The sequence below is a fragment of the Cyanistes caeruleus genome, chromosome 4 (genome assembly GCF_971803275.1).
Source record: "Cyanistes caeruleus chromosome 4, bCyaCae1.hap1.1, whole genome shotgun sequence".
Lineage (NCBI taxonomy): Eukaryota > Metazoa > Chordata > Aves > Passeriformes > Paridae > Cyanistes > Cyanistes caeruleus.
The window spans coordinates 12,712,555-12,737,881 of NC_141704.1; the positions used below are offsets into that span (position 1 = coordinate 12,712,555).

Below are 25,327 nucleotides of genomic sequence, written 5' to 3' on the forward strand. Positions count from 1 at the left end.
GTTGCCCAACTTAACTAAACACTCAGATGTGTAGAGCCAAGATCTACAGACAGGGAAGATGTCCACAGATTGCACTCCCATCCTGGTTTTTTTTTCAGGATGGGAAAAAGACAGAGACCACATCTCAAAGGTGTCCCACGTGGTCAGATAGAACCCAACACATGTGAGCTCATTTTCTTCCCTTTGTCTGAAGCAGCACCTGCTGCCATTGGCTGATTATTTGAACTGGGACAGAGTTTGGAGTGAATATTTTTTCTGTAAATCCTAAATATACCACAGGACATAATAGCATGTGTTTCTTAAAAGGTGCTCTTTACTTTCAGCACAGCATAGGCAGCATTTGAACCAGTTGCTAATGATCTGAAGTACTTCGTAGGTTAAAGTCAACATTCAGTAGGGACCCATAAATTAGCAGTGTATGTTTCTCATTGCCTTGGGGTTAGAGGGACTAATGATTTTTATACTTTTTAAATAGAAAAGAATTAAGACCCTACCGAGGTTATTTTCTTTTTGTCAGAATTTATACAATGAGGTATATAAAATGAAGCTTCTTCAGGACACATTTTTTAAAGCTCACTCATATTCTGGTAAGAGCAGTAATATTGTTGTCCTGAACAGTTTTGATTATTTTCTGCATCCCTGCAGCAGTCCCTGCTGGATATGGCTTTACAGGGACCTTTTGAATCACAAAGTATATATTCAAAATATAAGTGGTAAGTTATCAGCCAGACCCCAAGCTCTTGCCCAGCAGGTATGGCTATGCTCTTGGTGCTGCTAGATGAGAATGGACTGCTGCTTCAGTTTTCCTGCCTCCACCTTCTCCTCTTTTTTCTCCTCTAGCACCTACAGGCATCTGCATAAGCAGGAGCTTCCTCTCAGTAAAGTGAGGCTCACAGCAGTGATCCAGAGGAGAAGAATTTCACAAGGAATTCAATTTTATATGGCTATGAGCTTGTTAACAAGACTCTGGTGTGAATTATAAAAACAGATCACCATCATATGTTTCTTTAGAATGCCTACATAAGTCATTAACTACTTTTTAAAAACAGTGGTGACAGGATGATCCAGAGACAAACTGTTCCTCCTGGAATTCCTGGTCTTGTTTCTTCCAAAAATCTGCAATCATGCTATTCACAGTATTGCAATTTATCCTAGTCCCAATCTTCCCTGACTACACAGCAAAGATAAAACATGATTCTCTGTTTATCCTGTTTCCTGGAGCTCATCCCTGGAGTGATGCTGCTCGCCTGTGCAGGGCCCTGCTCGGGCTGGGGACACTCACCCTTTGGGCTGGCTCTCAAACTCTTCTGCCCACTGCTCCTGGGCATCCTCCATGGAGAGGTCCACATCCCGGGTGGTGGCAAAATTGAATTCACTGCCCTCTGTCCCGTGGAAGTAAATGGAGTTCCCATCAGACTGGCAGCTGTGCTGTGGGCAGGAGCACATGGAAGATGAGGTTATGTTGGGTTTGTACAGTGTTCACACATTGTCAGGGCTCAGCGTGAGCTGTACTTTATCTAAGGACTCACTGATGCCTGAAACTAAATAAAAAACAGATGGTCATCTTGTATCTTTCTTATCCCACCCCAACAATTATTGCATCCTAATCTTGTACCTGCTTCCCTACAAACCCACTACAGACCACGGTAAAACTGTTTGCAATGAAAAGTCGTGTACCTCATGTCTGAGTGTTTATTTCTGTTTTAAAGTATCACCTTTATGTCTGGCCCACACACAACTGTGTCTGAAAATAACTTATTTTTACAAAGTAGTATATCAAATATTGCTATGGGGATTTTGTAGGCGTAAGAGTTTTGTGCTGTGAAACATGTCAGATCTCTGTGTTTGAATTTTTGCCAAAAGATGTATTTGTGTGTAAAATTGCTATGCATTGCCATACAGTAAACTTTGAGCCTCAAGTGTATGAGTGAAAAGCTGTATTTGCTGTATTTAGTCCAAATTGCATAACAAATCACTTTAGAGGCAACGAGCTCTTGTGATGGAGCAATCTCAGGGGTCCTGAAGCTGCTCCCAAACCCAGAGTGTCTGCTTTTCCTGCTGCATTTCTGCACATACCACCACAGGAACATCAAATGATGCCATGTGTCTCCCCCAGCATGCCACAACCACCACAACTCTCCAGGAGTACTGGCCTGGAAGGAGTATGGCCTGTGAGGTGTACGAGGGGGTTGCAGTATAGATTTTCTTCTCTCTCCCATCCTACTTTTGCCTTCTTGTGTTTCTGATAACATGACAGTCTGCCAAATCTGTGAGGCAGAAACAGGAACTAGAAGTGACTAAAGAAGCTCTACCTTGTCTTAATGCAAACCGAACACTTGGCAGTTTTTTTAATTGTTCATATTACAAAAATACTGATAAAAATAATATTTCTCTCAAGCACTTCTTTTATTCATGTGAGAGTGTGTGTGTGTGTGTGTGTGTGTGTGTGTGTGTGTGTGTGATCTTGGTCTTTTAAAAATGGAAGCTGAATTAAGCTATTATTAATTAGAATAATTCTGCATTCTTACAACATTCCAGTATTTAAAACAGAGATACAATAACGCCAAATTGCATTGACCTTTTCAGTATCGTCTATGCAGTGCCCTCCTGTCTCTGAACTCCTCCACAATGTACCAAGGGAAAATATGACAATCACATCTTCTGCACTTAAAAAGGTCATGGTAGTGTCACATGAGGGAATAATTAGATTTTTAACAAAGAGAAAGCTGGGGCAAGAAATGAAAACTGCTCTGTATGTCTTTGTCTATTGGTTTTTATGAGCTAAGTACAAAATAACACATTTTGTCAAATTCTATAACACTTTATTTATCAATGTAATAAAGTGAAATAATTGAAATTCTTTGATTGATGGTTTTCAAGTATGGTTGCCAATACTTCAGCAATTAATATATATAGAAGAAAGTAATTTTTATGTTTCTAGAAGTGCCTACACATTGTTAGAAAAAACTGTGAGTACTTGAAGCCTGATTTTTGTATATAGACTTCCTGGTCTATACTTGAATGACAAAAGTTCTGTGTTTATTAACACAGACTAAATATCACGTAAAAATATAACACATTGTAAAAACGCTAAGACTGTTTCAACTGCTAAAATAAACAAATTGCTGTTAAAGTGTTTTTTCCAAGGAAAGGTCAAAGCAATAGAAAAATCCTGAAGTGTTGATAATTTATCACAGAAATGAAATAGATTTTGTCACAAGTCTCCTTTCTCCTTGGTCTGTTAATGCAGCATACACACAGTACACCATATTTGCCACTGAAAAGACAGAATAATTTGCACATCAAATATATTATAACTAGCAGAAATTAATGAGACAGTTTTATATCTTCTCTTTGAAAAACAGGAGTTGTTCTATGCAGTTATTTATAATGGACTGAGAAATTGCTTTTGTTTACTGATTTTAACAGTCACACTCATTGGTATCGCTAACATCAGAATTTTAAGAATAATTTGTTTGTTGTGTTTCTTGATTTTCAGAATTTTCTTCATTTGCTGAACACAAATGAAGTATAATTTATCTGTCAAGCAATCTGTCACAAAACTCCTATTATCTGCAGTCAAATAAATGCATTAAAAATAAATATTCAGACTAAAACTTTATTCAAATTTATACATAACCCTTCATCTCAGGGAAAAAGTAGATAAAGAGATCTTACTGAGCTAGATATTAGAATTGCATACAAGCATTGGAAAATCCTCTATAAGTCCAACTTATATCTAAGGTGCTAAGTTATATGTAAGTATGCATCTGATAGTGGGTTTGTAATTAGTAATCCTTTGCCTGGTGAAAACAATCTATTAAAATAAACACAAACCAGATACAACCCCATTATCTTTTTAGTATTTGTACATCCTTCTGCTGTCTAGCAGAATATTTATTGAATGGAGTTTTCATTTAGGTTGTCAGGATAAATAAATAGGCAGTTTGGCAAGAGGGTATAAATAATTATTTATACAGTGGTGTATGATCAACCCTTTACAAAAGCTCAAAATCATAATTTATTTAATTAGTTCTATAAAGCTATATTTATGCATTTATACACAGCTCCCCAGTATCTATGAATATGTATTTTATGCATATTTTATGTGTTAACGAACCACACAACGTATGGCTCAAATCACAATCTGCTCATGTCAGCTTTGGCTGGTGAAACAGCTATGCAGAACAGAAGTTCAGACTGGGGTTTAACTCCCCCATTATTCCAAATACCTATGAAATGTCTAACAGAAGCTCATGACCTTAATGGTATTTTAAAAGAGTGAGAAACATGCTCAAAACACAGGTATGACTTTTAGAGAAGTTCTGAGGGAGTGCCACCATTTTCTTGTACGGTTTTGTCCCAGTGCCACCACCTGGGACCTGGGACACCTGCCCATGGGAGAAGCAGATGTGGATAAGCTCCATAAGCTGAGCTGCCCAAGCAAGCAGCCAGGGCTCCTCCACTCATGATCTTATTCTCTCCCACCTGCCACATTTACCTTGCCTGTATAACCATCACCCTCAGGTCATTTTCTTTTAACTTTCCAAGCAGTCACTATCTGTCACTGCTTTTACTGCTCATTTTTTTTTACCTGATAGGCTGCTGAGGGAAGAAAAACCTCAAAGGGCACTCAGCTAAATTTTCCAGGAGCAAAAGAAGTTCTGCAGGAGATGGTCCCTCACCAGCATTGCCCCCAGCTACCTTGTCAGTCTTGTTCAGCATCCAGGAGGCTGCTGAACGTGTTGGACTATTTTGTGGGTTTGCAGTAGGGCTTGAACAGATTAAAAACAGAATTGAAACCATCAGACTCATTTTCTCTTGGGTTCAACCCAAGACTTGAATTAAAATCTTTAGAAAAAAAACCCTAAAGTACAATTTACATATTGTGTTATCTCTTTCCCAAATTAAAGGCTTTACACTTGCAATGGAAGTCTACATACTTCCAGTATAAAGGACTGAATTTCACAAGTGTTTATTTTGTTATTCTCAAGAGGTAAAAAATGTGGAATAGACACATAATGAGTTTTAAAACTATCTGGATTAAGTCCTCCCTAAACTTGAGATCCTGTGGATTATGTAGTTTCAGGATCCTCTTTTATGAATTCCAGATTAAATTTGTTCTCTCTTTAATTTTAATTTACGTTTACATAATTTATAAAATAAGAAGAAATTAATTTGCTATGCAAAATTTGTAACTAAAAGAGCTACGTGAAAACAACTTGTAGGATATTTGTCCTTGTTACCATGGAAGCATCAGCTGTAGGTCCAGAACTAAAGCACTGTTCAATTTTGTTTAAAGGGGATTAAATGCATGTGGAACATTTAGTGTGTCCTTGTGCAAATTACAACACTGAAACGTTAGCTAATTTGTAAGGAAAAGTTAATTTAAAGAATAAATTATTTGACAAATCTGATACACATCATTTAATAAAGTTTACTCCCAGATCACCTACATTACAGAACATAAGACATAAACACTTGAATGAAGCCACTTCACAACAGTAGCTGTTTCCCATTGTTTGCAACTGGAATGGGACTGTCAGCCTGTCATATGTAAACTGTTGTATTCATAAATAAACAACCCCTGCCTGTTGCCAAATGGAAAGAAGCCCAGTTCTGTTCAGGGACTGTGGCGATCCCAAGAGAAAAAAAATCTCAAAAAAACCAACAAATAGTTTAATTTAATCTGGCACTACCTTATTCACTATCTGTAATTGTTAAGCTATTTCTCTGCAAGAATAGGGAAAAATGAAAATTGGCTGGATGGATTCCTGAATCTCAGCATTCTTGGATTTACTTTCAATCTAATCTTCACTCCGAATTTTCTGTGTTGCTAAAGTTTGTCTACTGGATAGTTATGGTATCACTGCTTCTTCCCCATTTTCAAGGCCCTGCATGGCTCATCCTCACCTGCCTCCACCATTTCCAATATGCCCCATCTCATGGGCCACTTTTCCTTGACTGTCAATGCTTGTCACTATGTTTGCTGCTGAGACAACCAAATTTGCATCCCTTTCCCATTCTGCCTACTGCTCTTGTCAAATTCCCACATGATTTCCTTCAGACACTTCCTCAGTGTTCTCATCAGCAAGCCTTATCCATGATTGCACTGAGGAGTGCACTGGTGACCAGCATGAGCTTTCTCCCCTCCTGCACTATTTCCTTTTACTCCTTTTGTCCCCATCCCCAGCTTATCCCGTTTTATAAATGGATGGCAATGTCCTGATACAAAAGCTATCTTTTTGGTTTGTCTGGAGAGGCAGCAATGGTGCATTCCTTGATGAGGGCTCTTTGTTGCTCTTTTTGCAACTACATATATTTTCACTATAAAATTCCTGTTATCTATGAATATTTCCAGTTTATCAGTACAGTTCTTAGCCAAATTGTCTATAAGATGCAGTAAGTCTTACTAATTCATATGAGATTTCTACAACACATTATGAAGACATTAGTTAATGGAAGAGAGACTGATGCATGGTTTTAAAATCAAACTTTTGTTAACAGCCTGCCACGCTCTTTATCCTACATTACACTTGTTAGATTTTAGGTTCTTTTAGGAAAGCCTCTTGATCACATGAGATGCAGAATTATTGAAATTATGACTGCTCAAAACCATTGGTCAACAAAAGCAGGAAAGTCAGATTTGGTGAAGCAGACACTTTACAACTGGACCTCTATAAGGTATCATGACTAAGTAATGACCCCTAACTTTCTGTAGCATCCAAATGGCTTAGGGGTCTGGGTGAGATCTGGGATCCTACATCTTGTAACATATCCAAACAATCTCCTTATTTTCAAAGATTTGCATGCAAGCACCACGTAAGGAGACATCAGCTACCCTGAGTGTGACCTCTTGGGGAGGAGGATCTGGAGATCTCCAGTCCCCCCTGCAATGGGAAGCAGCACAAACCTCAATCAGATCAGACTCTGTCACAGCTGCAGCTAAGCACACAGCCTTGAAGATTTTTAGAAACTCAAAAGACAAATATTAAGGATGTAAACAGGAGCACTGAAGTTCATTCAAGCCAGCTTCTGTCCCGGTTGCTCAAGTCAAACTTGTGAATCAATAAATACCTCTTGGCTTTACAGTATGGGATTTCTTTACTTGGAGAGTGGAACAGAGGGCAACTAAATGATACAACTGTGCCATTCGGCAAAGTATCAACAGGAAACACTAGTGTGAAAATCCTCAGTGTAACAGATTTTTGGCTGAGGTCTTGCATATCATCTTCCTGAGGTTCATTCCTGCACTCCCATGAAAATGTTGTTCACCTCTACGCCTTTAAAGCATTCACAGTCATCTTTACCATCATTTAATTAGCTTTTTATCAGTGACGAACACTGATGCTCCTCTTCATATTATCTCCCCTGGGCCTAATGGCCCTGATGATTCTTTCAGACAGCTGTAGCCTCACAATTTAATTTTTGGCGACATTTCTTGCGTTGGAATGAATGTGTTGGGCATTTGGGCAGTGCCAGCTTGCAAAGGGCTGACGGCAGATGGAAAGAAATCTGCCCAGTATGCCTTCACCTCTAAGCAAGCAGAGGGCCATCAATTTCCCCCATTAAGGAGTTGTCACAGAGCCCACCCAGCTGGAGGAGCATCTCTGATAGCCAGGCTGGCTGGCGTATGCTATTCAAATACAAAATGCACTTTAAAAAGAAACGAAAATATCATTTGTCGGCAAATTGAAAATGCGTGGCTTTGACCGCAGCCAATTTTTTAATGACTGTAATATTTTAAGTGATTATTTTTGCCACTTCAGATTGCTCCTTAGAGAGGAGGGTTTTTTTAATTAAAATCTAGGCAATGCAAACAGATGAGATATGAGAAGCAGAGGAACAAGAAGAAAGATGAAGAAAATTAATTGAAGCAGCATTGTCAATGGAGTGATAAATTAGATATTGTGTCTTTCTGGAAATGAGTCATTCAGGTTTTAGAAATTTTAAAATTTTGACATGATTGCAGGTACAAGGATAGATTAAGTCCTGATAAAATCATATTTTGTATGCAATGTCTCAGTCAGCAAAGGTACGGTGACAGAATTTAGGGACAACTTCAAATTCTAAATTCTGTGGATTTGGCTGTTAATGCTCCTGGCCTGAAATCCCTTCTTTAACCAAAAGAAAGAACACAATGTGATTAGGATACCTTCCCATGAGAAAATCAGAGCTTCAGTATTTCCCATGTGCTACATTTTTACATCAATTAGTGTATGCTACAGAACAAAAACCTTGGCTGCAGAATCAGGCCAGGAGCACAGAGGGTTATAGTGCACTTTCCAAAACAATGGGATGGAACTTGTCCTGTGATGCAGCAAGAAACATTTAATAAAGTGTGTTTTCACTCATCATTTCCGAATATAGACTGTTATTCAAAGGCTAATGCTCAAAACACTTTGCTTGTTTGTGAGTGATTTGTATGATTTGTATGGCTCTTAGTTTTCTAGGACATTTCATGATGTTTGTACAACACTGATCACGCTGGCGATGACCGGTTTCCTTAATGAGTCATTTTACTGGCATGATCTGAGCTATTCCTCCATGCTTTCAGGAGCTACTGATGTTTGGAGCACTCTGCCCTGAGCATCATCTGCTCTTCTGAAAGCAATGCTGTGCATTTACACCACTGAAAAATCAGTGGCAAAGACTCAAGCAAAGTCGTTTCTACTCTTTGGCATCTAATGGGTCAATTAATGTTGTTCTCATTGATGTGCATCTCACAGTGACCTGTGAAGATCAAATTCTTTCCTTCTAGGAGGCAGGAAAGACCCCCTGTGCTTTGACGCCAGCTCAGAGCTAATCCTGGCTCCCTGCCATCCTCCCAACACTTCCAAACCATGGGGAACTGGCATGGAGAAAGGTGTAGGTTCAGCATTGCTGCTCAACATCAATTCTCAGCTGCCCAAATGACTCACAGCACTACAGCCAACCACCTGTCAGTTCTAATGAACTCCTAGGCATTGTATCTAAGTATTATTATTCTAATTACAAGTGTGATTATTAGAAAAAAAACCCAAATCCATCCATGGGCTAGATTGAGCCCTATGGATATACAAATGCCTCTTCATGGGCACAGCTCAGAATGGCCACAATCTAAAGGGAGCTAGTCGACAGGTTTTGTGCACCTTGCACTACTTTCTTCAACTCTCCTCCCCTCTCACATTCCTCCTTCCACCCACAGAGAAGCAGGAATATCTCTCAGATGAGGTGCAGCAGGAAGTCTGTCCATCTCTTCCCAGGAAGATGTGGTGGATAAGGGCTCCTGCAAGGCAAAGCAGCTGGCTAGAAGGCTGGGTTTGGCCCACAAAACAAATACTGCCTTGCTATATCTTACCCAAAAAATAAAGGAATCTTGTCAGAAGAATCTATATATTTTAAATTTTGAGAAATATAAGGTCATAGCAATTTCAGTCTGCCATTTTCAAACTGGCATACATAGACTATCACCTCTCCTCTTTCAAACAAATACATTTGAACTGATTCAGAGAATGGATATCTGAACACTTTTTAAGGCATGAATTTAAAAGCAAAAGAAAAGGAAAAAAAAAATTGTGTTCATTTTAGCACAAACAAACCCAGAATATATATATATGGATCAGGATGTTTGTTTTTGAAGAAGCCTTCCATTAATTAACAGAGTATTCAGACATTTGGAAGTCTACTCTGGAACAAGGGAGGATCAAATAGCTTAATCAGCCTTTCTTTTTGCCAAATTCCCAGGCCTGTGTGCATGTCTTCTCTGCTCAGCAACACTCAGCAACGCAGGTTCAGGAAGGACTTGCAGATCTAGGATGTGCACAGCCCTGCTCTGCTCAGGGTGTGGTAAAAGGTCACAGTGTTTTATACATATTTTCAGCATATTTTTCTGAGTGTGAGTGTTTAGTTCTCCCACTCTTTTCTTATCCAACTTTCTCTTCTGCTACACTGGCATGCATATCTGGGAAATGAAAATGAGCTGAATGGTGATGACCAGTTATTTAAAGGGCCTACTGAATCAGAATACTGGGATTGGAATATTTTCAGTGTTTATTGGCCATGCCCACAGTAGTAAATAACATCAGTCACCATTCCCTAGTCCTAAACCCAGCCTGCTCAGTGAGGCTGGCACACACCTGCCCCATTGCCCCATCCCAGGCCAGGCTGCACACACAGAGCTCAGCACCAACAGCCTCAGGTGTAGTCCCCAAACCCAGCAGACCAAACAAACCAAGCTGTCCAGCTGAATGGCAGCCTCCAGCCCCAAAATGAACTGTGAGACAGCAATTCTATAACTTGACTCTTCTCAAAGATGATAAGTGTCACTGGGTTAACACACCATGACCAAATACATTGTCACTCTGGTGTCTGTAATGATCCATATTGCTCTTTCCCAATGTGGAAAAATTCCAGAAACAGGTGGTTTGGTCTCAATGTTATTTTCTTGCTTTCAAAGCACAGCAGAAATAAACTCTAGGACTACTGAGGTTGTCTCCCTTCTCAAAATTAGTTTTAGATCTTGCACAACCAATTTTGGACTAGGGCAACCAGAGAAAACAAAAGAACTTGCAAATGTTGTGTCTCAAAGCTCAGCACTTCCTCGTCAAATATACAGTATATATGAAGTGCCCACTGAAAGCTGAAATCACTTCTCTGTTCCTTAGGAGTAGAGATCCAAGGAGCATCATTGACAGAAGCACCAGCATTATTCCATGCATTTCAGCAATCTCAACCTCCAGAGCAACACCCTAACTACGCTCATTGTGAGGCCATGCTCATGCTCAGAGCTGTCACTGGAAGCATTGAAACACAGTCAGGAATTTATCCTGTTCAACACCCTTCCACACAGTCCGACACAGATAAACACGTTCCAGTGGATCCAATTAATCTCCTAAGGGTTGCTTGGCCTTGCTGACAGCATCTCCCTTGCCTTTTGCTGTCTTCTTTGGAACCAAAACCCACAAGCTCAATGGCTTGTCTCTCAGCTTGCATCCTACTTCAGTAGCCAGGTCCAGCTGCGTCTGCAACCAGCCATGCGCTTTCAAATGAGTAGCAACTGCTCCTGAGGGCAACAAGAAATATAAAGAAATCCCTGGACCAAGCTTGAGCAGACTGGGAGAGGAGGAGAAACTGCTTCCCAAGCTGGGCACAAGAAAGTTCCCACAGTGTTTATTTAGAACACAGCATCCAAAACCACCAATCAGGAGTGAATGCATTGCTGCAAATTTCCCAGTAATACTCTCACTGTCTGCTCCAGTGGCGTTATCTTCAAGGGATGTACCCTCAAGGATGAGCCAGGGACTCAGTAGGCAGCAAGGATGACACCACTCCTCTGGGAGGAGAGCATCTGCCCAGGTGGATGGAAACTGCTATGTCATTCACTCTCAAGGACAGAGAGTGGTCTCATGGCCTAATCTTACACGTTAGATCCTCAAGAAACATCTTTAAGGCTAGTTTTTCTAAAAATAGTAATCGAGAGAGTATGGGAGGATATGAATTGAAACTGGTATGGACAAACAGGCCTTGTGAGATTGGAATGAAGTTCATCATTGTGATGCTGAGTATGGAAACTTCAAGCATATAGGTGAGAGTTAAAAAGGTATGATACAGCAATGAAACTTCATGGAATCATAGAATACCCTGAGTTGGAAGGTATTCACTGAGACTATCAAAGCCCAACTCTTGGCCTGCCCAGGACATCCCAAGGGTTACAACCTGTGCCTAAGAGCATTGTCCAAATGCTTCTTGAACCCTGTCAGGCTGGCGCTGTGATCACTCCTCTGGGGAGCCTGTTCCAGTGCCCAGCCACCCTCTGGGGGAAAACCCTTTTTCTCATAGCCAGCCTACATCTCCCCTGACACAGCTTCATGTCATTCCCTCAGACCTTATCACTGATCATCAGAGAGGAGATCGGTGCCTGCCCTTCTGCTCCCCTGCTGAAGAAGCTGCAGACAGCTATGAGACCTGAATTTGTTGATCCCTTAATAAAAATGTAAAGAAAAAATTTAAATTGCTATGCAGACTTTGTGAACAAAGATCAGGATTATTTAGCAAGTTCTTGTTGTCTGGGAAGCAAAAAGACTTGTAGAAAAAAGGGAACTAGAATTAACTGTGATAATTCTGTAACACTGTTACAGTTTCTCAAATATTATTCTGTATGACAATAACTTTGGCTATGATAGAGAAATCTCCTATAGCCTTCCTTTATGCCATATTTAATGTCATTAGCACAATCTACAAGGATTCTTACCTTTCTACTTATACAAAACATGTTTGTGATGAACTGAGATTTGAGCTAAGCATTTTAAAGAAAATAATAAAATATTTTGTAAACTTTTATATAATATTCCAAACATGAAAAGCAAAAAAAAATTGTCAAAAAATTGTTCTTGGTGTTAGAATGCTACGACAGGTTTTATGCTGATCTGATGTAAATCTTGACCCAATTTATAGTCTTACTTTTGACATAACATGAAATTCACATTGCAAAATCTGTTCAAATTATATTTGGCAAGATTGTTCCTGAAAATCTGAGGAAGAATGTAGCAAGAGCTAAAAATGAAGTGAGTGAAGGAGCGCTCTTGTGACAATACACACTGCGGGGTCCCATGAAGAACTGAAATCCTGCCTTACACATAGTTTTAATCCAGCGTGCCTACACCACATTTTACACATAGCTTTAATCCAGTGTGCCTACAGCACATTTTACACATAGCCTCAGCCTGGTATGAGTGGCTACACACAGTCAGAGGTCAGCAGGAAACAGGTATTTGCACATTTCACTTGTACCAAAACCAGAAGATGATCTTGGAGGAACAGCAGGTTTGTGAAACCTCACTCATGTCACATATAAGGCTTGAACTTGATGAGATTTCTGTCTAGAAATTCTCAGTGCTCAGTGATCTCCAGGTTTATCTTCTGTCTTTCATAAATGCCAAATTGTGTATTGGCACAAACTAGCTGAGTTTAACTAAACAAATGCCAAAATAACCTCCACAACTAAACAAAAAGAAAATCATAAACAGTAGCAAAAAAAAGGCTTATTTGCTAAAGTTTAGATGTTGTTTATACGTGTTTAAGAAAGAGCAAGCAGTGTTTAGGCTTGGACAACTGAGAAAAGTAGCAGTGTCTATGGTACATTAATCCTTGCTTTGCTTTCACACCTTCACATATGTGGGTTGGATTTCAAAATCCAGAGATAACAACAAGTATTAACCAATCACAATCATAATAATATTCATTAAATATGCAGTACATTATTTGGTTCTAAAATCTCACGTAAAATCTTTGCTAATGTAATTTAAATGACCTTGCTGAAGTAAAAAAAAACAAAAAAAGTGTTAATAAGATGGCACTATGATTTGTAGATGAATGGGAATATTTATTTCTTAAACTATTAATCTGAAGCCATTTGTATCAGCTTGTGTGGGAAAAGGATGAGGCCAAAACCAAACTCTTACTGCCCTCAGCATTCGACATCTGTTTCCTGTGCAATTGCCAAAACCATTAACAGCATCATAAATGAACCTGACATCAAAACTGCTTTCGTGAATGAAAATAGGATGAAACCAGAAAGTCATCAGGTGTTGAACTTCTGGCTGTTTTGAAACATAGACAGCAATAATCCAGCTGTTTTCCAAATACTGAACAACTCTGCATGTGAAGGGACTCTGTGCACAGAGACTTAGTTGGGGTCCTTAGAGTTTTTCTCAAATTAGAATGGATCTTGGTCTTGCTGTCTCTCACATATCAAAACAGGATCATACTGAAAAAGAGAATCTTAACGAGCAGCCACTACCCAAATGCATGCTGCAATGGAGATGGGATATTCACAGACAGAAAAAGTGGGAAACCTTATTTTTTTGTGATAATTTATGAAGTGAGTAGCTGTAGCTGAACAAGACCAAGTTAAAAAGGTATTCAAAATAACTAACAGAAAGACTTGAGTTAGTTTCAAAAATATTGTGTTGTTTCGCTAAAAGGAAGCTATTTTCTATTTTCTGTTACATGATCTTTGACATGACAGCATAAACTGCCATTTGTTTTTGATCATGGCAGAAAAGTTGCATTGTTTTAGAGAGCCCCAATGGGATAGAGAAAGGGTGAAAACAAAGCTAAAAAGAGCCCAATGCTAGAAGAGGATGGAGCTGCCTGAACACCCTTGTGATTACAGTTTGGTTAGATGTTACTGTCTTCTTCTGCTTGCAAGAGTAATAATAACATTAAACCATGGAAAATCAGACTAACCTTAACTGTGGCCCCAGGAAAGAAAAGCCAGTTGCCAGTATCCACAGGATCCAGATTATCTTCTAACACAACCTTTCTGTGAGCAGCATTTATGATCAGGACATTGTCCAATGCCCAACAGGCTTCATACACATCACCAGCAGGAACATAATCCTGTTTCCATTGAAAATGGATGTTCTCCCCTTTAGCATCCTCAGGAAGGTATAAGATGTGGATGATTGTGCTGATGTTGGAGGGGGCACTGAAAAACAATGATAGGGAATTAGACCAATTTTAAGCCACAGTCAGGAACAGTTTTCCCTCAATTAGCACATTTACTAGGTGTGACATGGTTGTGTTGATATCCCTTGTGTGCTGATAAAGCTTCTCTGGAGATCAGAAAATACCTGCCCTGAGGCAGAGTCCCACTGTGCCAGGCAGTGCACATCCAGCCCAAACAGGCAGCCTGGCTTCAAAGAGAGTGCAATAAACAACAGATCAGTGCAGATGTTTGGAGAGCAGGAGGATAGAGCAGGACCACGTCCATGCTCAGTGCTGGTCACAGACGGTGACTGGGTATTGTCAGGTATTTTGCAGGTGTGGCCAAAAGGAAATGTTAAGGAAGCTAATTACAAAAAGAGGTCTCACAAAATTTGTTTTTTCCTTCATCAAAACAATCTGCTCACTTCTGATGTCTCAGTCTCTTAAGACTTGGATGGAGCAGAATGGTTGGAGACAAAAGCTAGGAATTTTCTCTGACAAACATGTCCTTCACAAACTGAGGTTTGCAAGATGTCAGCCAGTCAATGTTCTATCTACCTTGGTAGTGATGCTTTGAAGGGTGAATAGCTTGTCAGAGACAATCCAGAGCTTATAGGAAAAAAGGGCACCTATAGCTTTCTTTTATAGCAGAAAATAGAGGAACTTCTCTTTAGAAAGAAAAGCAAAATGCCGAAAAGCAACTGCATTTGTCCCATATTCACACCCAGAATGTGCCCCCACAAATGGCCCTGCACTTGCTAAACATTGTGTCTGTCACCGTCAGTGCAGCGCTGCTCCGAGGAGCGGTCCTCGCTTCTCCTGGAGCCCCCGCGCAGCCCCCGCTTCCCCCAGAGAGCTCTGCCCTGCCTCCCTGCCAGGGCTCCAGAGCTGGCATCCCACTGACAAAACACAACACCTCCCCTTCGCAGCTGCCCTCCTGTCCCCTCTCCCAGGCTCTCCCACCGTTCCCTGGAGCTGCGTGTAGTGCTGTGGAAGCTGCTGAAGCACATTCGAATAAACACTGCAATTCCTACGGACCACAGGAGAAACGAGCATCCTTCCATAATTCATCCTCTCCACTTCGCACGGCATTGCTCTACTGACCTATTTTCTACTGCTGGCTCCAGCATCAAAGTTGAGGAAAGAGAGGTCAAACTGCATGCACATTAACTTTAAAAAAAATACGGTCTCAAGGGCTTGAGCTTGCATCCTCGCAACCCTTAAGTTTCCTGGCTTGCAGAGCTATGAGAGCAACTGAGCTGATGTTGTGGACTGGGTGTGTAATTTTGCATCAATGTGAGAAAAATAGAATGCATTGTGTGGTTACTCTGAGGCAACTTCGGTGCCTGCAGTGAATTACTCTCGCTTTATATTTTTCTGAGACAATTTGCACGAATTGTTTTACTAAAATGGAATACAATTTATTCTTTTGTCAATGAAATTGTAGTCCCACTCCCACAAGGAGTTGGAGGATGAGATACTGAAATACACAACCTTGCAGATATGGTTTTGGTTATTCATCAGAGATGAAGGACCCTTTTGCTCTGCGAATTGCCTCAATGGACTGAAGATGGGCTCAAGCAAGTCTCCTGTATAGCGCTGACACCGAGGTAATGCAGGAAGGCACACTGAGATGCTATGACTACATTGCATATAAACAACAGCTTTTTCTTCTCCAATTGTATAATTATATTTTTATGCTGTTGCACAAAATGCCTTTCCTATTATTAATAAAATCTGCTCTTTTACAAAAGTCCATCTCTGACACTGGCTCCCTCTTTAAAGGTGTGTATATTGTGATGAAAATATTTATATTTTCCATTCATAATCCTTCGTGTTTTCATGTATGCCAGTTGGTTTAAAAGCAAGGCACTATTCATCAAAATCTTGTTATTACAAGAGTGATAAAGGCCAAGTGTTCATATCAAACTACAAAATGTTCTTATTGAACAAAGATAGAGGTGTCAAAGATAGACTTAGATTGGCACAACAACAAGGGAGAGTTGTTCCTAGCTCGATGGGCCCATGATGCCTCAGGTCATCAGGGTAGAGTTTTGGTCACTTATCTCTTTCAGCAATGTCCAGGGCCAGTTGAACAGCTTTGAGTTCAGCAAGTTGACTAGATGTTCTTATTGAACATTTTACTCTACCAAAGTAGATACTTGAAACATTACAGAATATGGCCATTACTGACATTAAAAATGGTGTTAAAACTCAAAAAGTCATCGAAGTTTTCTTTTTTCAGACATCTGAACATGCTGGTTATTGGAGTTGCATTTTAAGTCTGAAGTGATTCTCTTCCTCACTTCCCACATAATCAATGGATGAATTTGGAATTTACCAAACCTGGTGCCAGTTCTGCAATTAGCCAGAAATTTCACCCCTCATCTTTTGTATGAACAAGGAGAACTGAAAAGTTAACAAATAAAGCAAGTTTTAAAAGAGCCAGGTTTAAACACCACCCGCTCAGCTGGAAAACATGAAAATTATTAAAAAGCTGTAACAAACCTAATTTTCTCCAGCTGAGTCCAATCTGCAGAACTGTTCTTACTGTAGGACACCGTGATGCTGGGGTCTGAGTAACTGAAGCGACATGAACCTGATCCTGGGAAAGCAATAAAATGAGAAGTGTTACGACACAATGAAGCATAAATGATTCTCCAATAACCACAGTTGCTGACTGTGCCTTTGTCACCTTATCACTTCTCCCTATTTTAAAGTGCTTTGATTGATGATGAAATTTCCTGTGATCTGTTGCTGAAAGTAAACACAAAATAATGCATGCTTTATGAGTCGGAAATAAAGTAGAAATGATAAATCACAGCAGTGCCACGTAATCTCTGCAAATTTCCCAGGGGAAGCCAAGTAAATTACTTAACACCCCCAACTGCAGAAAAAAACCTCACCATCTAATGTTTAAACAAAACCTTCTTATTAGAGAATAATCCACATTCACAGGGAAAACAGTAAAAGACTGTTTTTCATATTACTGTATAGATTAAAAAGTCTAGAAATAAAAATACAGTATTACAGTATAATTACAGTATACAGAATTACTTGAGCCAAGAGCAAATGTGATTTAGGAATTTTAAAGAACAAAGATGTTACAAAATTAGTTATTTTAAGGTTGCCTGAAGGTAATTAAATTAAGAAATCATCCAATATACTCCCTAGATCCTATAATTAATAACAAACACTTGATGCTGATCTGGGAATCTCAGAACACTTTACAAAAATGAACTAATTAAGCCTTATGGCACCCCTGCAAGATAGGGTAATATATTTACTTTTGATTTATAAAAGAGTGCCTTCTGGGTGTTGTCACAAAAGATGAGATTAACAATTAATACATGGGGAAGTCAAAATAACACGAGAACAGGATTGAGAAATTTGTCCCAGAAAACATGATAAACAATCTGACTTTTAATTTAACACGCTAAAAATACTATTTTTCCTCAGACACCAGATAATTTATCCATCTCAGAAAATTCGATGCTCAGTGAAAGAGACACATCCTAGCCTGTGCTCCAAAGATCAAAATTTCATAAGCACATGAGATTCAAAGCAGCAGACATCATGTACTTTCCAGGTTTAAGAGAAGCAGCTCTCAGCATCTCTGATGGTATCAGGATACTACTGAGCGAGTACCACAGCTTTGCTCACGCTATCAGTATGTATTATATGTGCCACAATTCATATGTTATGTTTATGTGTGTCTCAGATACGTTTAATCACACAGAAAGTTGTATAAATACATATTTTAATATATGTATAAATATACATACACGCTGCTGATAATAAAATACTATCATTTTCCTACCCGGGGTGATTAATTTTGTAAATGAAATAAATGGCCTGATTAAAAAGGTGTTAACCACTTTTAAAGGAGAACAACTTACACATTTTAATGGGAACATATGTCATTTAGCACAAAGCTTGCAGCCCCAACTCCCCTGAGGCAGTGTTCACATTCACAGCTCTCAGCCCTACAGAGCTGCTTTTCTTCTCTGAGACACACATCACATACCTCTGCTGGGGGAAAACCAGTCCAAAACATGGGATGAAGTCTTGTGTCTATAATTTTGTCTGATACATCAACTAGATTCCTGGAAATGATCCACAAAGTTGTTTTCCTGTTAAATTGTTAAATCCTGTTAAATGTTAAATTGCTAATAGAGTAACAGATACTTCCAAGCCACTACAGCTGCATGTGGTATGTTCAGCTGGTCTGACACGTACTCTTGCTGTAAAGAGGCACAGAATAATTAATATTGCAAAGGCAGCAGGACTTTGAATTACCAGCCATGTATCCAAAATGACTACAAAGCAACTGTCTGGTTATATTTTACTGACAAGGCATTTTATTTCTATCAGATTAAAACCAAACGATGTCAGGAAAAGCCTTTGCGTTTCATATTTGCCCATCTGCTGAGATGGTCTACTTTACTGAGTGACATCTGCTGTCACTTCCTACTTCTGTGGAATTTAGGAGTTCCAACCCTTAATCACATTTGTTCATTTTAGAGGAATTCAGTTCAAAAATTAGGGAACTACAGCTGGTTTGGTGTCTTTGGCCAGTCAGAAGCTGCGAGGTAAAACAGCAACATACTGAGTTTTATGTCAGAGAGAAATTAAAAGAACATAAACAGTAAAAATAATCAGAAATATAGACTTTATAGCATGTGCCATTCCAGTTAGTGTTACAATCAGCTTTTGGTACAGTGCTCTTAAAGCTAAGTCAAAATATGCTGCTTAAAAAGGGGAAAAGGCCAGATTTGCTGCACAAACATGAAAAACATGAAAACATGAAAAATGTTGTCTGTTAGTTGAACACCCTCAACTATGCAATGAAGATCAAAGCTATTGCTTAAAAGAAACGGGGCCACTCAGAAATGGTAGGTGTGGTATTTCACTTTTGGTACTGGAAAAAGAGCAGTGAAGACAATAAAAAAAGGGGAGACAAATTCTGGGGTTTATTATTATTTTTACAAGCAGGGTGGACTTTATTAAGATTAAAGATAGAGAAAATTAAGATTAAAGATTAAGATAAAGATTAAGATAAAATATTTTTTAAAATTAAGATTAAAGATAGGGAGATTAAAATTAAAGACTGGGAAAGTCCTCAAACAGCAATTTCTGGCTGTGATCACAAAGATGTCTTTATCAGCATTTAAACCCTCTTTTTGTATGTTCTAGACTTAGAATCATAAAATAGATTATTTTTCATGTACCTATCTAATTATGCAAAATGCAAACTAACAAAAAAATTAAAAAGTATTGATCTGGTATTCAAACCTTTTACAAAACTTACACACATCCTAGTTTACATTAAGAATTTCTCCCTGGGGAAAGGGAGGAGGGTGAATATGTAATTGCACTACAGGACAGGGTTTACTCAGATGGTTTTGCAAGTTACTGCCTTTCAATATAATTTTCAATATTACTTTCAATATTACTATTACTTAATACTATGGCTTTTAGTTCATATCACTGTTATTTCAGTAATCCTGAACTAGGATTATTTAAAACAGAAATCTGCTTTTTGGATATTTGCCTTTATCTCGACCAGCAAAGCTATATTTCTGGCTTTCTGAACAAATATATGATCAGAGCTCAGGCAAGGAACATCGCAGGAATGGGGGGCCAATTCAGCTTGGGAGGGAGGTGTCCTTCCCACTGCTCCCAGAGATGGTAATAAACAGTTTGTCACCTCCGAGCAGAGGAGCAGGGGCAGGATATCATGCCATAAATATTCACACCTTCCTGTCCTCTGAAGGAAAAGTTGTACATAAAACCTTTTGCATGAGATTAGATTCAGTTTACTTTAAATCAGGAAATCCCAGGATGTGAATTAGACCTGAAAATGGGTAGTAAAACCTGCACGATGATTGCTGTAAACAAGTCTGTGTTAGTAAGCTACTGCATTAGAGAAAAAATGCTGTTTATTCCTTAAGGTGAGTATGTCACAGCAAGATTGATGCCTTGGTGAGGTTATTGCTAGATAAATATGGCTAAGAGTTAGGCTTATATTTTCAATATTAATGTCTTGCATGTGTAATTATCTATGGGGAGCAGGGGGTACCCCAAACCATCCTCCGACCAAGAACAGCCAAATTTTTTTTTTACATACATACAAGGCAAGCTTGTCCTTGTGTTTCAGGAACAAAGTATTTCTTTCCCTTTGGAGTTATTTTATTTCTTTTGATAGACTTTCATCTGATGTTCACAGACTTCCAAAACTTTCAGAGAACAGCTAGAGTAAAGACAACCTTCATGGATTTAATTTTAAATGATGCATTTGAAGCTCAAACAGCAATTTTGTCTGTTGTCAAAAATTATGAGCAGCTTCTATTATAAAACCCAGCCATTTCCATATACTGAATATTCTGAAACAGTAATTTATTTGGCTGGTGTTTTACATTTTTGGATTTTATCCCAAGCCAAATTTCAATAAAACAAAATTTTCTCAATGTTGAGTCCAGGAACCAATGCTAATAGAAGAGGGCTTTCACTGGTAGAGTATGGGATTGCTAAACATGTCCTGACAACTGCTTTGCTAATTCTGCTCAGCTAAACAGGAAAGAATAGAAAAGTGAAAGAAAAGTATGTTTCTCAATTGTTTTGCTGCTTGTTTCACAGCAAGGGTAGCCCATAGCCAGGACCTGACTAACCCTGACCACACTCAGCATATCCAATTGAAACAGACACGGATTTTTTGTCTGTTTTAATTTAACATCTTAAGTTGATTTTGGCTATCTAAAGTACTTGTGAATATTTAACCTACCTTATTTTTTAAATGTCATGTAGGTAGCAGTACTTACTGCATAGTATTTCAGGAGAGATGTTGTGAAGGCACCACATCTCAGCTGTTTGTATCCAGGTATTCAGTTATTTGTATCCAGGCTGACAATGGCAGGCAAAATTAATTCTCACCACAGCTTTGCCTCCAGCAGTGTCAGATTTGCAGAAACCCAAGTCCTAAAGCTGTTGGTCTCTAAGATTTCTTAACAACACTGATCAGAAGCTGGTGTTTTGCTGAGATAAAACTGGGTACCATCTGCAAGGGAAGCAATATTTTTCTCCTTATAGAGTGTGACATCCTCCGCCTCTTGACAGCCCCTCGATAGTTCCTGCGAGTGCTTCCGTGGATAAGCAGATGAGATATCTAATGCTGGCTTTAAGGAGAATGAGTCTAATGGGGACTGCACAAGAAAGAGTCACACAAAAATTTTGCAGAAGGGTTCAAATTGTGTCCTGAATGCAGTCTGGAAAACAAAAGGGCGCTGGGAAGAATCCCTTTTCTCTAATGCTGCAAGATTACTTTTATTAATTTTGTTAATGGGATGAATAATGATTAGTGTTTGCTAAGGATTATAATTTTGTGATATCAGTTGAATTAAGAAAAATTGGATAGTATAAATTACTAGTGGCCAAATCTGTCTGGCTTTCTAATAGTTTTTTCCATAGTAATGAACCATAATGTTTGGTATAATGAATAGACCATGGGTTCTGGTAATTTTTAGATGTATGTTTATCTTGGATTTTGACCAAGAAGATGATTTTAATTATTTAAAAATATAGAATATTTAGTGCTGGATATATGAGATGCACTGGTAAAAAAATATGCAATGCACTGTTCATTCAATTCTGCTTCTAAAACTTTCTCAAAAGAAGATCACAAAAGCATTTTGATTTTTCTTTGAAGACACAACTTTGAAATTAGTTACAAATGTGTTTTTTAATTATGACACTGTAGATCTTTAGACTTTTTAAACAGCTTTTCCTTATTTATAGAGAGAGTTCAGAGTACAAAGAGGTATTTTGAGTGCAAAAAATATTCAAATTAAAAAACTGTAAGAACTGCATTCTGTTTTGTAATCATAGTCTATCTGTTCATAGAAACAAATATTTTTATTTCTGGCTGCTTTTCTTTCCCTGTGTGAAAAGGATTTTGATTATCTGTACTCTTGTATGTGGCCTGATAAACAATCTGAAATAAATATCTGGCCCTAGGGAAAAAAATGCCAGTGGTGTTTGCCTTTCACATCAAAAATCAGATCTACCTTAGCATTACTGAGCATTACAAATTTTGTAATATGAAGTCTCAGCTATTAATTTTCTGAAGGTTTCTGAGAGCAGCTATTTTTTGTTCCACTGGCAGATTTAGGCTGTTCCATTTTGGAAACACTGGGTAGTTATTTACATCTAAATAAAATTAAAGGGTTGATGAGCAGGCTAAAAGCCACCACTGTAAAACTGTAAAAGATGAGGAGTAATAAATAATTACTAAATACATCTGATAAAAATCAATCAGGAGAATCTCATAAATGAAGTCCTAAAAGTTAATCTGAGGCTAAAGCCTAGGAGGATGGGGCTCTGAGCAGTCTGTCCTTGCCAGGGGTGTGATCCTGGTTGGAGCATGGAGCAGGTGATCACCCACGGGTCCCTTCCCATCCACCTCCTGCCAGGATTCCCAATAACAGCAAATGTACTTTTCATGATTAATGCAGCTAATTTCCTTTAGATGAGAAGTCTGAGGAAATACTTATCTGGTTCAACTTCCTCTTAGTCTATTTATATTCAGAGATCTGATGTGCTTCCTGTGCTCACACAAATTTCTCTTCTAATGAACAAGCTCAGATCACAATTCATATTGCTTTTTGTGCTGAGAACATTAAGGAGAGGAAAATAATCCGAGAAAAAAGCTGTATTTCCCTCATGCCAGTGTCAAATTTATTCTGATGTAAAGCTATTTATAGTGTCTCTTTCTGAGATACAGCCAGCAGGTATGTGCTTGGGTAATAAGTCTGTTGCCAAATAAATAATTAGCTGATGCTAAATTTAACCATGCTCTTAAGTGTACCAACATCACATAACAAAACCCCTTGCTGAAGGCAAAGTGAGCAGACTTGTTTAGACCTGGCTGAAATGGACACCCAGGAACTGCAGCTACTGAAACAACAGCATCATTAATGCTCCCAAAATGCTTGCAGTTGCTCTTGGATGTCTGACAAAATAGTGCTCAGGAAGCATTTTCAACTGTGGTACCCACATCCTACACTTCAACATTATTGCCATTAAATAGTTAATGTCAGATTATGTGGAGGTTCTCTAAGTGAGAGGGTGACCTCTCAGTGAGGCTGGGCAGAATGTAAATGATACCATGTGAAAGTAGCTCAGTAGTACACTAACACATACCAATGAATAGAAAGAGATGCTTTATGTAACTGAGTTTAGCAGCCAGGGTCAGCTGTGAAGGTCTAGAATCAAGAAAATGAGCACCATAAGGTGCTGGTAAAGGTATTAAAACACTGCAGGAAAATACATGAAGTTTTATTTAGATCCCTTGAGCCAGTCCACTCTAGGGAGGCAGTAGAAACACACACTGGGCCCAAGAACTGCTGTGTAAAAGGAGGTATCTTGAATTACAGATATGAAAGTCCTTTCTTTGGCTGCTTTAGTGAAATTCTCTGGCATCAAGAAAATCTAGGAAATAATTTTTCTCAAGCCAGTTCTGTGCTGATGTATCTCTTTTTTCTGAAACCTAGTAAAATCAATTGTCTGCCTTTAAATGTATATGAGGTAGATAATGATTAGCTTGGTAAAAATGTTTTTTTTGTAATTCCTGATGGGATTTTCTATATCTGCTTTTATTTTTCAGTCCCTCACCCAATGGAGGAGCAGCCAGGGCTGTTTTGCTGAGGTGGGGGCTTCTCAGTTCCCCCCCACTCCCTCCCCCCTAGGAACTACAGATGCTTTGTTGTGTAATTCAAAAATGGACCTTTTTAATCATGCAAAAGTGTTATCCTCATACAATGATACAAGCAGGATTAATCTAGCATTTATTATTTGCAGTGTCTGTAATCCAGCATTTATTATTTCCAGTGACCAATTCCATAATGGCCCAGGTTTGTCTGTGTAGTGCTGGCACAACCACCTGCCCTGGATCTGAATTCTGAGGCTCTTTATCTTTTCTGCTTTTCTCCATGTAGTAAATCTTTAACACTCACATTTTAATTCCCAACAGAGGCTGAGAAACCCTGGTACAGAAGTAATAAAGACAATATTTCATTGTAACCTTGGGCTAGCCAAAACAACACAAATCATTTTGCCCCAAGGCCATTAAAATGTCTTTCAAATACAGCATCAACTTTAAACCCTGGTTTCAATCTAGGTATTACCTAGGCAGCCCCTCTTGTAAAACTCAGCAAAATCAATAAACACCACCTAACATTTCCACATGCTCTGTGAAGAGTACTTGATGATATTACTTACCTGTCTGATTCTTTCACATTAGATGTAATGTATAGCCTGTGCATCAACACAAAGAGCTTTTCCACCGGAAAAGGGAAATTAGTTGGTTTCATGTCAGAGAATAACAAATGGCAATTTGGGTAGCCAATGAAAAAAAAACAACCCCAAACCCCACATTGTTTTACTGTGGGGAAAGGGGAAATGAAGCAAGCAGAAGAAATGCAGAATGGTGAATTTTGGTATTGAGTAATGTTATATTAAATTCACAAGATTTTCCTAAATGCATAGGAAAGAAATTAGGACAAAACAACCTGAGGGTTCAAATATTTTTAATGCTGTGCTCTTTGCTGCTTAGAAGGGACAGAATTTAACTCTAGTGAGTTAACAATGAATCTGTGGCCATCAGAACTGCCCTTCCCTGCTGGTACCACTATCAACACGACTGGGTGGATGTGCCATACCTGCACAGGAATCCTGGTGCTCCATGGAAGGCACTGGAGGAATAAATTTGTGTGACTGAGGGAAATCATCCATGCAGGTGAGCAAAGCAAAGGAGGTGGTTCAACGTGCACAAAACACTTGGCACCACAGCTTCCTCTGTGAG

The 25,327-nt window shown here is 38.9% G+C and overlaps 1 protein-coding gene and 1 long non-coding RNA gene across 3 annotated transcripts in view; one reads left to right on the forward strand and one right to left on the reverse strand.

Annotated features, from left to right (window-relative positions):
- RELN (reelin) overlaps window positions 1-25,327 on the reverse strand; it is a 272,198-nt gene that overhangs the window by 111,251 nt on the left and 135,620 nt on the right. For both annotated transcript variants that reach the window (XM_086886679.1, XM_086886680.1), the window contains exons 9-11: window positions 16,978-17,074; window positions 14,230-14,470; window positions 1,283-1,428 (exon numbers count right to left, since the gene is read on the reverse strand). In XM_086886679.1, the coding sequence (XP_086742805.1) occupies window positions 1,283-1,428; window positions 14,230-14,470; window positions 16,978-17,074 (484 nt within the window). The remainder of the gene's footprint in view (window positions 1-1,282; window positions 1,429-14,229; window positions 14,471-16,977; window positions 17,075-25,327) is intronic.
- Window positions 10,806-11,992, forward strand: LOC147653428 (uncharacterized). The gene is made up of 2 exons (XR_015285960.1): window positions 10,806-11,566; window positions 11,865-11,992. It is a non-coding gene; the product is annotated as an uncharacterized LOC147653428 (long non-coding RNA).